Source organism: Alligator mississippiensis, chromosome 9 (assembly GCF_030867095.1).
Source record: "Alligator mississippiensis isolate rAllMis1 chromosome 9, rAllMis1, whole genome shotgun sequence".
Lineage (NCBI taxonomy): Eukaryota > Metazoa > Chordata > Crocodylia > Alligatoridae > Alligator > Alligator mississippiensis.
In genome coordinates this window covers 41,002,640-41,016,588 of record NC_081832.1, presented here as the reverse complement: position 1 = coordinate 41,016,588, position 13,949 = coordinate 41,002,640, and the positions used below count along the sequence as shown (strand labels likewise).

General features: G+C 46.5%; 1 protein-coding gene across 1 annotated transcript in view; it reads right to left on the bottom strand.

The window, feature by feature from the left end:
• Window positions 1-12,087, bottom strand: part of LOC132243210 (protein diaphanous homolog 1-like) — a 34,374-nt gene extending 22,287 nt beyond the window's left edge. The window contains exons 1-5 of the mRNA XM_059733341.1: window positions 11,907-12,087; window positions 9,292-9,386; window positions 8,882-8,983; window positions 313-552; window positions 29-158 (exon numbers count right to left, since the gene is read on the bottom strand). Coding sequence (XP_059589324.1) covers window positions 29-158; window positions 313-552; window positions 8,882-8,983; window positions 9,292-9,363 — 544 coding nt within the window. The 5' untranslated portion in view covers window positions 9,364-9,386; window positions 11,907-12,087. The remainder of the gene's footprint in view (window positions 1-28; window positions 159-312; window positions 553-8,881; window positions 8,984-9,291; window positions 9,387-11,906) is intronic.
• Window positions 12,088-13,949: the final 1,862 nt, after the last annotated feature.

Genomic DNA, 13,949 nt, shown 5'->3' with positions numbered 1-13,949 from the left:
CATGTGTGCACGCTCTAGTGAAAGATACCTCTACTGGCTTTCTCCACATGGATGAAATCATCAGTAAACTTCAGCACTTCAGAATACAACTGCTCACACTGCTCAGCCAGGAAGTGCAGCAGTGTCAACTTCTGATCACTGGACTTTGTGTCTCGTAGCTGGAAATGAGAAAACTGACCATAGGAATAGGGTAACAGAGAGCACTTCAGACTAGCCAACAGTGGTTTGCAGTTCCACATGAAAGTGAATGAAGGCTTCACTGGGAATAGACAGAAGGAGCAATTCCTTATCCTGCCCATGGAAGGCACTCACCTTGCAGAGGAAACTAATGTTGAAGCCAAAAGCACCACCATTCCTAGAGCCTGCATTCATGTAGTTGCCCAACAGTAGGATGAGCTCCAGCAGCTGGGAGAAGCTCTGGCTCTTGCGTACTTCCTCACAGGCTGCTGTTACTGAGACAATCTCAGGTTTGATGTTCTCCACCTGTTCATTAAATTGCAGCTTGAAGAGGATGGCATTGAGGCGGGGCCGCAGGCAGGAAACTGAGCTAATCTGAGAAGGGAAAGGGACAGGAACAGTGTCATACACAAGGGGAAAGGAAACCAAGATGATCTGAGAAAATAGGGAGGCAGGTAGGAGGACTACTTATCACTGATCATAGCCCTTTGCAGTATCACCTTCCAAGTCCCAGAATCATTTAAGAGCAGTTAACCACTGAATGCACACATACATACATACAGTCAAACATTAGATAACATCTAACTGTTGTAACTGAAGCTGGTGACCCCATCTGACTGTTGTAAAGTGAAGCTGGGAACATGCCCAGTTCCATTCTGCATATCCAATTATTTAATCCAGCGGTACTCAACCTTTTTCCTCAGCAGGCCGGATGAACAGTGGGCCAGATCTGCTGTCTGCGGGCCAGATCTTGTTGATGGTCCCGATCCAGTGCCTGGGGTGAACGCACTGGGCCCTATCTGGCTGCCTGGAGGAGGATTGGGGGTAGCCTGTCCCTGTGGGAGAAGGGGCATGACCCAGCCCCATGGGTCAGGGGGGGAAAGGGGCATGACCTGGTTTCAACCCACTGCAGGGTTTGGGTATTTGGCAGTGGGGGAGTGGGGTCATATTAACTGCCGCTGCCCCCATCCCAATGCCAAATTTCCCTACCCATGGGGAGCTCCAAAGGCCAGATACCATGGTTCTGTGGCCTGCATTTGGCCAGTGGGCTGGAGGTTGAGCATCCCTGATCTAATCCAAAACCATAGAAGTACAAGTTAAATCCAAAACCTGCAAAAGTAGGAAGAAAGATAGACAAATCAAGTAAAAACCTGAAGAGAGGACAGATGTAGAGAACTTCCACTACTGGCAAACAGACTACCATATTCCAATTACAAATTGATCCAACATGTGTTAAACCCATACTTTCAGGTTCAATTTTAAGGGGAAAAACACATCAAGTTTTCCCCAAATATAATTTAATAACTACAGATAATATTCTTGAACTGCTATTATTGCCGTTTCAAAATCAAGGGAGAAGCAAAAAACCCCCCCAAGGAATGGACACAAAATTAAATGCGCTGAAAATACCAAAATAAAAACTGCGCTGAGAAGAAATTTTGACTTGGTATTTTTATTGCATACACAAAAATACTGCAAGATGAGAAGTCAACATTGTTGGGAATACAATTATAGGTTGACCCAGCGTGTATGTCAAATATAATTTTTATGGTTCTTTTGGACGGAAAAAGATCAACTTATACTTGTAATAATATGGTATTTCATGGATTTTCCACTGAAAACTTCCATTTAAAGAAAACACTAAAGCAACTTCTTTCTGTAGCCTCAAAGATCTCAAGCAAATTAAATGCACATTTGAGGACTTTCTTTTCTGAATTAGGGTCCAAAATATTAAAAGCAACAGAAATGTGCAGAAGAATAACTCAGAAGTGTTTAAATAGACAGATAGAAAGGCCTGCCTCCCATCACGGACATGAAATCTGGATTGAGAACACTGAATTTACCAGGAAAGAAACTCACTATCTTGGTCATGAATTGAGTCAACAGATCATCCACATACTTGGGAAGGTTAAAGTTCAAACCTCAACCACTAAGTTCTATACACAGAGACTTCTGGTATAAAGATAAAAAACTTTTAAGATACAGCTTCACCAAAGGGCAAGTACTAACACAATTACCATCCACTGTGAGACATCCACTGAGGACCGGGTTAGAGAGCTTCTGGAGGGGCTGGACATGTTCAAATCAGCAGGTCCAGATGCTCTCTACCCCAGGGTGTTCAGGGAATTGGCAGGGGTTATTGCGGGGCCCCTGGCATGGCTCGTGGTGCTCTGGCCAGGTGCCAGCTGACTGGAAGAAAGCCAATGTGGTCCCCATCTTCAAAAAAGGGAAGAGGGAGGACCCGGGCAACTATAGGCCCATTAGTCTTACTTCAATCTTGGGGAAACTCTTTGAGAAGATCATCAAGGAGCACATCTGTGATGGGCCAGCAGCAGAGATGATGCTCAAGGGCAACCAGCACTGTTTCATTAGGGGCAGGTCTTGCCAGACCAACCTGATTGCCTTCTACAATCAGGTCACAAAAACACTGGATGCAGGTGTCGCAGTGGATATAGTCTTTTTGGACTTCAGCAAGGCCTTTGACACTGTCTCCCACCCCATTCTCACCAAAAAACTAGGTGACTGTGGCATTGATGGCTACACAGTCAGATGGACTGCAAATTGGCTGAAGAGTCGTATTCAGAAGGTAGCGGTAGACGGGACTTTTTTTGACCTGGAGGGACGTGGGCAGTGGAGTCCCCCAGGGCTTGGTCCTTGGGCCTGCACTGTTAAATTTCGTTATTAGTGACTTGGACGATGGGGTAAAAAGCAGCCTGTTTAAATTTGCTGATGATACCAAGATTTGGGGTGAGGTGGGCACACTAGTAGGGAAGGACAGATTACAGCAGGACCTGGACAGGTTACAGGGGTGGGCTAACAAAAATAGGATGGGTTTCAATACTGACAAGTGCAGGGTGCTGCACTTCGGCAGTGGGAACCAGCAGCACACTTATAAGCTGAGAAACTCCCTTCTTGAGAGCACGGTGGCAGAAAGAGATCTTGGAGTCATTACTGACTCCAAGATGAACATGGGCCGACAATGCGAGGTCACGGTCAGTAGGGCTAACCGTACCTTGTTGTGCATCCACAGATGCATCTCAAGCAGGGCCAAGGAGGTGATCCTCCCCCTTGCGACACTGGTCAGGCTGCAGCTGGAGTACTGTGTTTAGTTCTGGGCACCGCACTTCAGGAGGGATGTGGACAGCATTGAGAGGGTCCAGAGGAGGGCTACCCGCATGATCCGAGGACAGCAGGGCAGACCCTACGAAGAGAGGCTACGGGACCTGAACCTGTTCAGTCTTCATAAGAGAAGGCTGAGGGGGGACCTGGTGGCCATCTATAAACTCACCAGGGGGGACCAGCAGGGTTTGGGAGAGACCCTGTTCCCCCTAGCGCCCCCCAGGGTAACAAGGAATAACGGCCACAAATTGTTAGAGAGTAGGTTTAGACTAGACATCCGAAGGCACTACTTCACAGTCAGGGCAGCTAGGATCTGGAACCAACTTCCAAGGGAAGTGGTGATGGTTTCTACCCTGGGGGTCTTTAAGAGGAGGCTTGATGTCTACCTGGCTGGGGTCATTTGAGCCCGGTTTTCTCTCCTGCCCAAGGCAGGGGGTTGGACTTGATGATCTACAAGGTCCCTTCTGACCCTACTTCTATGAATCGATGAATGTGTATTATAGGCACTATATGTACCTTAGCAATTAAAAGAATAATACTCAGATTTCACCAAAAAAATAAACTCTCTAAAATGGCAGGAATAGGTCACACCTGAGACACCACACTCCTAGGAATATAGGACTAGAAGGGGTCTCCCCAGACATTGAGTCAAGTGCCCTGAATTTGCAGGCAGACACATTTGAAATGCTAATAATTTCCAGCAAATTTGCAGTGTCACTAAAACACAGTATGAAATAGATGTACAGCCATTCACATGTCTAGTTGTCCAGAGCACTGCAGGGCATGGCAAAAGCTTTTACTGTTAATGTTCCACAGCCATGGAGCGAGCATGCAGTGTTCCCATTGTGCTTTGCGGCCTCTTGCCCCCATCTGCAGAGGTTCCCATGGGCAGCCAAGAACTGGCTGCCTAGGTAACCACATCCACCAGGGATTCCCCCCGCCCCACAAAGCTAGCAATACAGAGCCACAGTACATGCAGTCAGTTTCCACTGACAAAGGCTCATCAATTTCATTTCTAGCCACCAACAGATCCCTGCTGCTGGCACACTGTGTGGGTCACAATCCAGCAATGCTGCCAGATCTAGTGCATGCCATACTCCTCCTGGCACAGAAACAAGGCCTGCCACTGTTTTTTCAGAAAGTCTCTTCAGCTTCTGCACATGTTGGTGCACAGTGCTATGTACATCTGTGCAAACACAACCAAGGCCCTTGCCATGCAGTCTTTGGTTTGCCTACAAGTTTGGTATAGGCAGGTCCCTGGTGGGCGAAGCAATGCAGAAAGTATCTCCGATTATCCAGTAGGTGCTGGCACCATGATTCACCCACTTCATCATATCATGGGAGGTCAGCAAAGGGGGAAAATTCTGATGCTGGCTCTGCTTCAGGAGGGAACTGTAGTCTCCCTTTCATCTCAGCCATGGCCTTTCCAAATGACAGCATCAAGTCACTGCACTAAGAACACAGGGACTTCCTGGTCACACCACCCAGCAGGGCTCTGACACTCCCTCCATTTCAGGAGAAGTGCTGAAAAGTCTACCCTTTGCTCTGGCCATACCATTTACCACTTGTAAAAGTTAAGAGCCAACTTTTTTTTGAAGGGCCTGGACATGAACTCAACCACCCACAAGTTCCTGCTCCGTGCTCTTCCTTGGGTGGTGGATAATGCCAGAGATACTGACTCCCCAGGAACAGATACTTTTGGTGCGGCAGGAGGATTTGGGAGGTATATTCTTGCCATGTTTTTTTGAGCAGGAAGGATTTTATCCTGTTCATAAAGAAAGACAGGACTGAGCAAGATAGGACAAAGCCAAGCTCTACCTTCCAGGGGCAGTAGAGTTTGGTGTTAGACTTGCTCCTTGGAACTAGGATGAAGGGGACAAAGAACAGTCTCCTGGAATGCTGGAGGGCTGAACTACAACCTGTGGCACTACGTGTAACTGCAGGTGTTACGTGTGATGCTACAAATTACTGCACTGTTAAGAAGCTGTTAACATTTTTCTGTTGAAAAGAGTTAACATCTTGACATGGGACCACTGTGTTTTTTCTACAACACACCATTTGAACAGGGGTACACTCACTTTTTTGCAGCACTATTTCTTGTTACGAATGTAATGTCCCTCCCATGGCTGAATATTTTCTAAAGTTCCAATGCACTTAAGTCAGAATGCAATATCCAGTTTCCTTCTGAAGGTTTTGGTCAGAGTTTAGGCGGGTCTTTCAGCAGTGCAAGAATGTCCAAATATACCACATGGAATGGGCCCCTAAAATAATTATTAGAATTATGTAATCTAGTTCTTGTTGCTCTGTATCATACAGAAAAAGCAAGACAAGAGAAAAGGGACAGTAAGGGAAACTGCAACCATGTCCCTGAGAACTGCAATAGCCTGCCCTTGCACAGAAGCCAGATTCAGTAACAGTCAAGCCAATGACCTGGCTTTGAAACAAGGAAGGGGAGGAATCATTTACTGCTCTCGGTTTCTCATAGGTGTTTCATTATTTTAACCCTTGCGCTAAGATTTACCTGAAGAAACTGTCTGACAGTGGACCCTGTACCCCTTGTGATGATCTCCTTAAAACTATTAACTAGGTTGTCTGAGCTGGAACTCTGACTCAGACTGAATGGTAACTACTGGGATATTAGACCTTTCATCTATCGGCAGGACTTTGTGCATTTTGCAGCACAATGGGACCAAAAGTTGCAGTGGCAACCTTTCACTTCAAAGGCAACATTCATTTAGGAATGCAAGACTAAAAGAGCTACCTGGACTACTGAGTCCTGCCCATGTTTGTAGGCAATGATTTGTTCAAAAAGCTCCACAGAAACATCCATTCTTACACATCACTGCCACTAAGCCCCTGGGTTAAAAAAGAACCTACAGTGTGCCACAGGAAGTGAGAAACAGACAAGGGCACCACTAGGGTCTTGGGATCCTGCAACTGTAAGGAACTGGTTAGGTAAAATATACCCAGATGATCCTAAGGCATGGACCATACCCCATGGGACCACCAACCCCATCACTACCAGTGCAAACCAATCTGATGTTGAGAGAAATCCCTTCTTGACCCAGATTTAACAAATCAAGATTTCATAGATTTCATAGACATTAGGGCTGGAAGGGACCTCGGAAGATCGAGTCCAGCCCCCCGCCCAAAGGGCAGGATGTCAGCTGGGGTCATAGGATCCCAGCAAGATAAGCATCCAGTTTCATCTTGAAGGTGTTCAATGAAGGCGCTTGAACAACCTCCGGTGGCAGGCTGTTCCAGACCTTGGGGGCTCGGACAGTAAAGAAATTCTTCCTTATGTCCAGCCTGAAACGATCTTGTAGTAGATTAACCATGACAAGAGGAAAACACATCATGCACATATTCCCTGTAATAAATTAAGACTTCTTAGTTATGCGAGGCCCCTGTCAGATGTGCAGGTAAAGGTAAGATGGGATCTGATGCACAATCCACACAATCGTGCTTCCTCCACGTGCATGGCAGAAGGCATGACTGTGGGATTGAGCATCAGATCCCATCATGCCATATTGCCGGTGCATGGGGTGTCCAGGTTCATGATCCTGGGCTACCCTGCACCAACAAGTAGCAAGCTCCTGTGGCTGGAAGCCCCATCAGCAGCTTGCTGATTTGCATTCCCAGTTGTGAGGGTGCACCAGCTGCTCCTGAGGCTGGGAGCCTGCAGCTGATGGGGTTACCCTATGGGGTACACCTAGCAACATGTTCAATTAATGGCATGTTAGGAACCAGCTACTAAGTTATTACACGTTTTTTGTTGAATAACTTTGTTGCTTATTCCTTGTTTTATGATACCATTAATTGCTTTAATGTGTGGTAGGTTGTGACTTAAGACGCGATTAACTGGTTAATCATATCTTAAGTGTAAAGTGTGGCAGGGGCCTTAGGTACTATGGGCAAAAAATAACCTTACAAGAAAAGTTCCCATTTTCCTACCCCTCAAAATATTCAGCTATGGCCCAGTGTTTTGAACACAAATTCATGTAAAATGTGTTCACTTTTTTATTTCTTCTTCTTTTTTTTTTTCCACTATTGTACTCTTGGCACCTCAACTTGGCACATTTGACACCATCCAGTATAATCCAATTTAAAATCTCATCTTCTCCAGAAATGCCTCAAAAAAGGGAGCTTCTTGATGGTTTCATCAGCTTCTCTTCCCAATTCCCCATGCCTCAGGTGATGTTCTCCAGCTTACATGCATATCTTCATTTGCTCTTCAGACCCCTACTCTTTGGTTTCCCAAGTCTTCCTACCTGCCTGGATCCTTTAAGTAAAATGCACCGTCATCTAGTACAGTTCTCCTTGTGCTAGTCTCCCAGCAAGACAGGGTTTTGATGGAAAAGAAAATGCCTGGGCATCAATATAGTAAATTTCAGGATATCCTGGGAATGGATCAAATTACAAAGCTGAGAAATTGTGCAGATGTCAGTGCCCCGACATGAGGTAGGTCAACTCTTTTAAGTACTACTTTTTGACTCTTTGCAAACATAAACAGATGACACCTCATCAGTTTAGATTCTATTTGTACTACTGAAGCTTTTCTACCTAAGGGCTATAAACTTTTTTTAAGGGAAAGAACAGACTCTGGAGCACAATCCTACAAAAGAGACAAAAACTGCACCAAATTCCAGGGTGCAGAACAAGATTATGCCTATAGGAAATTTGAGAATATCCTGGAAAGGAAACAGCAATCTTGGCATCCTTAAATCACCTTAAAAAGAATAAATTTATATATCGGTCCCCTGAAGTGAAGACTCTCTCTCAATAACTCTCAGAGAGCTGCCATTGTTTGAACTCAGGAGGCCAGTATCTGGGCATTGAAACCTCTAAAATCCATGGAAATGAGGTGTTTTGGTTTTTTTTATAGCCTTTAAGGCTGCTGAGTCAGAAACTTAGTTCCAGGTTCTTCCATACTATGGATTAAAATGACAGTTTCCTTCAACAGGGTGACTTTCAGCTCATCTCAAACCAAGAGAATAAAGCCACCATAGGCAAAGCAGTCCAAAAAGAGTGCCTTTCAGCCAAGCTGGTAATAATGGCACATTAATTTTGGCATGAGATACCCAATTTAAATTAATCTCTGGCTGGTGATCCAGGAGGTCTTGGGGATGCCAAAGGATATTTTAAACAGCAAAAAAGTACCAAACTTTCTGAAAAAAAGTTAACACTAACCAATTGCAAATGAAGCAGGAATCTGGGGAAACCAAAATCACTGCCTGAAAAACCACAGAGTAGCAGAGGTAACAAGTTTGACCCACTCTGCATGTTAGGAGGAATGTGAGGATCAGCATGTGCCAAACCTCCAGTGATTAACTGTCCCAACGTTGTTTCAGGCAATGGGTACAATACACAGCTCCTAGACAGGAGATACGCAAAAGTAACACTATGAAAACAGGACATGTCTGGTAGGAGAAAGACCTGATCAGAAGGGAACGGGACTAAACATCACACACTGCAGGGCTGATGGGGAGACATCCGATACTGTACATAGCAACAGCTGTAAAACGATATCCTTTCAGAAGAGAGACAGTGATGCGCTCCCTTACTGAAATGGCAAGGCACTCACCACAACACCAAACTGCTCAGATTCAGCCAGGTCACTGTACTCGTCCTTTAGCTCTGACAGCATCTTCAACTGCTCAGCCTCTGGCATCTGCTTAATCAGGTTCTGAGGGAGAAACAGGAGAGTCAATGAAGCAGTCATTTAAATCAGAGTCATTTGTGACTTGGAGCAAAGGCAGCTCTCTCAGCCATACATCCAGTGTTTCAACTCGGGAGGCCAGTATCTGGGCACTGAAACTTCTAAAATCCATGGAAATGAGGTGGGGGGTTTTCCTACCCAAGTGATGATGCTAAGAAAGAGCCAATGTTCTTAGGAAAGATATCTATTATATCAGCTAATTTCTCCATAAAGACCTCAATCCAGCAGATACAGGAGATAATTATTCAGCAATACCTACCACAGGGGTCACTCACCTGCACCATGGACTCAGTCAATACAGCCTCATTCACTTCCAGGATCACATTCTTGATCTCCTCATAAGGCATACGGAAGGAGCCAAGGAATATTGCTGCCAGGATCCAAAAAGAAGCACAAGTAAATCCTTGGGACCAACTGTCCTGATAGATATTGGAAGAGAGGACCTAACCTCATCATCAGGGATCTGGGTTTTCCGTTTGCTGAGGAAAAACGTGGATTTCCTCTTCTAAAGGAGAAAAAAAATGGATTTTCCTTTATAGGAGAAAAACTTCTAAAAAAACCCTTTAAAGGGGATTTTCTCCTTTAAAGAAGAAAACCCCAGGAAACAACGAGTTTCCCCTTGCAGGCTGGCAGAGTTCCAGCTTCCAAACGGCTGCCTGGGGCTGGGAGGAGCAGGAGACAGAGGGCACTACATGCATGTGCGCACATGCACATGGCAGTCAGTCATCAGTGGAGAGCAGCTCCCGCAGCACTCTCCCGGTAAGCCTAGGAGAGTGGGAGGGCCAAAAGTGATGCAGCAGGGAGGGCACAGGAGATGCGTGGAAGAGGCAGGGGGGCACATACCTACCCCCAGATTTCTGTGCACACAGTGAGGCACAGGGCTGCAGCCAAGCTGAACCAGCTCCAGACAGAAGCTACCTCTGCTGCCCAGTGGGCAAGATCTAGTACAGCAGGGAGTGCCATGTCACCATGACCACCAAGGTGAGGATGGCAAGCAGCATGGAGTTGTGCCCCCACTGCTGCCGGGTGGCTAGCGGGGGGCCTTGCCTTGGCGACTATGGCAGCATGGCATTTCCTCCTTCACTGAGTCCTGCCCACTTGGACATTGAAGAGGCTTCTGCCCAGAGTTGGTCCAGTTGTGCTGTAGCCCTGTGCCCCACTGTGGGCACAGAAATCTGGGGGGCACATGCCCCCCCTGCATCAACTGTGCCTATGCCCACATCCCCCCTTCCCCACCCACCCTCTTCCTCATACACTGGGGGGCTGGGGCAGAGGGCACATGGTCAGGAGTGAGGGGCACTGGCAGGGTCAGGGGGTTCTGGATTGGGAGTGATGAGCACCAGCACCCTTCGACCTGGAAGGGTGTGGGCAGTGGGGTCCCGCAGGGCTCGGTCCTTGGACCGATACTCTTTAATGTCTTCATCAGTGACTTGGACGAGGGAGTCAAATGTACTCTGTCCAAGTTTGCAGATGACACAAAGCTATGGGGAGATGTGGACACGCCGGAGGGCAGGGAACAGCTGCAAGCAGACCTGGACAAGTGGGCAGAAAACAACAGAATGCAGTTCAACAAGGAGAAATGCAAAGTGCTGCACCTAGGGAGGAAGAATGTCCAGCACACCTACAGCCTAGGGAATGACCTGCTGGGTAGCACGGAAGTGGAAAGGGATCTTGGAGTCCTAGTGGACTCCAAGATGAACATTAGTTGGCAGTGTGACGAAGCCATCAAAAAAGCCAATGGCACTTTATCGTGCATCAGCAGATGCATGACGAATAGGTCCAAGGAGGTGATACTTCCCCTCTATCGGGCGCTGGTCAGACTGCAGTTGGAGTACTGCGTGCAATTCTGGGCGCCGCAATTCAAGTGGGATGCGGATAACCTGGAGAGAGTCCAGAGAAGGGCCACTCGTATGGTTAAGGGCCTACAGACCAAGCCCTACGAGGAGAGACTAGAGAAACTGGATCTTTTCAGCCTCCGCAAGAGAAGGTTGAGAGGCGACCTTGTGGCTGCCTATAAGTTCATCACGGGGGCACAGAAGGGAATTGGTGAGTATTTATTCACCAAGGCACCCCCGGGGGTTACAAGAAATAATGGCCACAAGCTAGCAGAGAGCAGATTTAGATTGGACATTAGGAAGAACTTCTTCATAGTTCGAGTGGCCAGGGTCTGGAACGGGCTCCCAAGGGAGGTGGTGCTCTCCCCTACCCTGGGGGTCTGTAAGAGGAGGTTAGATGAGTATCTAGCTGGGGTCATCTAGACCCAGCACTCTTTCCTGCTTATGCAGGGGGTCAGACTCGATGATCTATTGAGGTCCCTTCCGACCCTAACATCTATGAATCTATAAGCAGGGCCCAGGGGCGGCAGGTCAAAAGTGAGGGGCACCAGAAGTGCCAGGGGGCTGTGGGTCAGGAGTGAGGGGCACTGGCAGAGCTGGAGGGGCTGTGGCTTGGGAGTGAGGGGTAGTGCCAGGGGTAAGGCATGGGCATATCAAGGCTGTTTAGAACCACAGAGTGGCATTGGGAGGAAGGACAGCTGCACCTGATTTTCCATGATGAAAAACCAAAATTGAACGCCAAAATATTTAGGTATTTAGAATTTATGTTGTTATAATGAATGAGGCACTGGCAGGCTTCAAAACTGCTTTAAAATTGTAAATATATCAATAAAGCATTGTGTGCAATTGAAGTGTGTGTGTGTGTGTGTGTGTGTGTGTGTGTGTGTGTGTGTGTGTGTGTGTGTGTGGTGGCGTTTCATTTTAATTGCAGAGAAATGCAGATATGTAGATTGGGGGGGGGGGGTTTAATCAGAGAATCGGCGTTTTTTCTTTTTAATCAAAGAATTTTAAATTTTTAAACAGAGAAAACCAGGATCCCTGTGTATCGTACTTACAAAGGTTCTGGGCAGTTTTTGAATCCAACACTTTGAGCTCTCTGACCTTTTTCTTCTGGCCACTCTTCTTTTCCTCTCCACCTTCCTGGTCTTTCTTTGCTGTAGGTGCAAAGAAATTAGGGTAAGCAGGGACCTGAAGAGTACCCTCTCCGTTGGCATGGAGCTTCTCCACATAACTTCCAAACAGCTGCCCTACTGTTCAGGTACACAGAGCTCTATCTACTCCACATGCTGCAAACCACAGCAGAGACATTTACAGAGGATGGAGAGAGACCAGGGAAGCTTGCATTGGCCTGATACAGAAACAGCTTTGGCACTTCCATAAAGTTAAGATCTCTTAGTGACAAGACATTTGCTGCATTATGTATTTAACAACAAAAAAGGATTTCAGGGTTGGGTTTCTGTCACTCCACCAGGTATGAAACGTAGGATTGTATATGTTTACAAAGGAAAGTAAGGCTGGCTAGTCCAGCCCACTGCACAGGATCATCCCTGACTAACCCATCCGAGCCAAATGCCCGTCCAATCTGCTCTTGATAATTTCCAGGGATTGAGTGAAAGGAAACAGGTGCAGTGCAGGATGGGTGGTGTTTCTGGAGATGTATGCCCATGGTATCTGAATATAGTTTTGAGTCCCTTCAGCTGCACAAGCGGTTCTTGCATTCCTTCAAGAAGCTTGACAACTGACTTCTTTCCTCAATGCATAGCTATATCTCTCACATCCTGGAAAAAGGTTTAATTCTTGTGCAGCATGGAAGACGTACCAGTCAAAACCCAGTGACTAGCATCTCTAATTCCAATAGCTCTGAATACAAATCTTAGCTATGAACAAGATCCCATCTCCCTTTACCATCCTTACCCTCTCAGACACATGGCGCTAGCATCATTAAGAAAAGGGAGAGAGGACTCGAGATAGAAGGCTGCCCAGAGACCTCAAAATTCATTCCATTTGCTGGAAATGATGTCTAGTTTGAAAGAATCTTACTGCACCTCCACTGATCACATGATTGCCCAAGGAACAAAAGCAAAGGAGCTATTCAATACTGCAGGAAAAGTGGTGAGCAGGAGTGAAGGCATGGGATTCATGTGGCGTTAATGGTCCAACCAGAGAGGAGAAACATGGCTATGGAACTTTCTTAGTATTTGCAACTATATAGAGAAAGTGAAATTCCTGCCCCCTGCGGAGTGCACTGAAATACTAATGTCAATCAATTTGACAGAAGAGACACTAAATAACTGCCAATCATGTTCTGTCAGGCCTAGCTCCAATAACCGTAGAGACCTCCCTTTCATCAATGTAGAACGCACACTGCCTAGTAAAGTGGTGGGGAAGGAGTTACAACCTTCCCTGCAGAGCTAGCACATGGCTGTGCTACCCACTGGCCTCCCCCTCCATCTGACACGTGCTCACACCTCAGGCTATAGAGTACAGCTGCTGAAGAGAGTCACTGACCTAATTTCTGTGTGTGCACATGAACAAGTGTGCAAATGAAGGACACTGCAGCTTAGACAGATTTCAAAGGAAAGCAACCGTTATAGCCACAGCCACCTCCATAAATCCTAGGACCTCTTCACATGTAAAAACTCAGAATGGGGAGCTGAAAAGGTCCCACCTGAAGGACTGGGGAAGAGGGAGGAGGAAAGGCAAAGAAAACATGAATTGGAAAGGTAAAACTTCAGATGTATTGCATGAAACAAGGTCCTTAGGAAAGGGGCAGGAATCAGAATCACCAAATTCATTGGTTGGGACTTTAGGATAAGGACAGAAACAAATAAACTGAGAATAAACAACCTTGAAGTTGGGGGTGGCAGAAATAAAAACTGGGAGAAACCTATGGGGTCACAATTAGGCCTGGCCTCTGTGTGAAAGATGTATAATTCCACAAGCAGGCACCAATTTTCATTAAAAAGTGGGGCCAATTAGTCTAGATAAATGATTCTGAACCAGGGTGTTCAGCACCATGGGGTGCCTTGAAATCCTTTCAAAGGTGCCACGGGGTGCCACACACTGTTAGCTCTGTTAGATGTGCAAACATAACACTA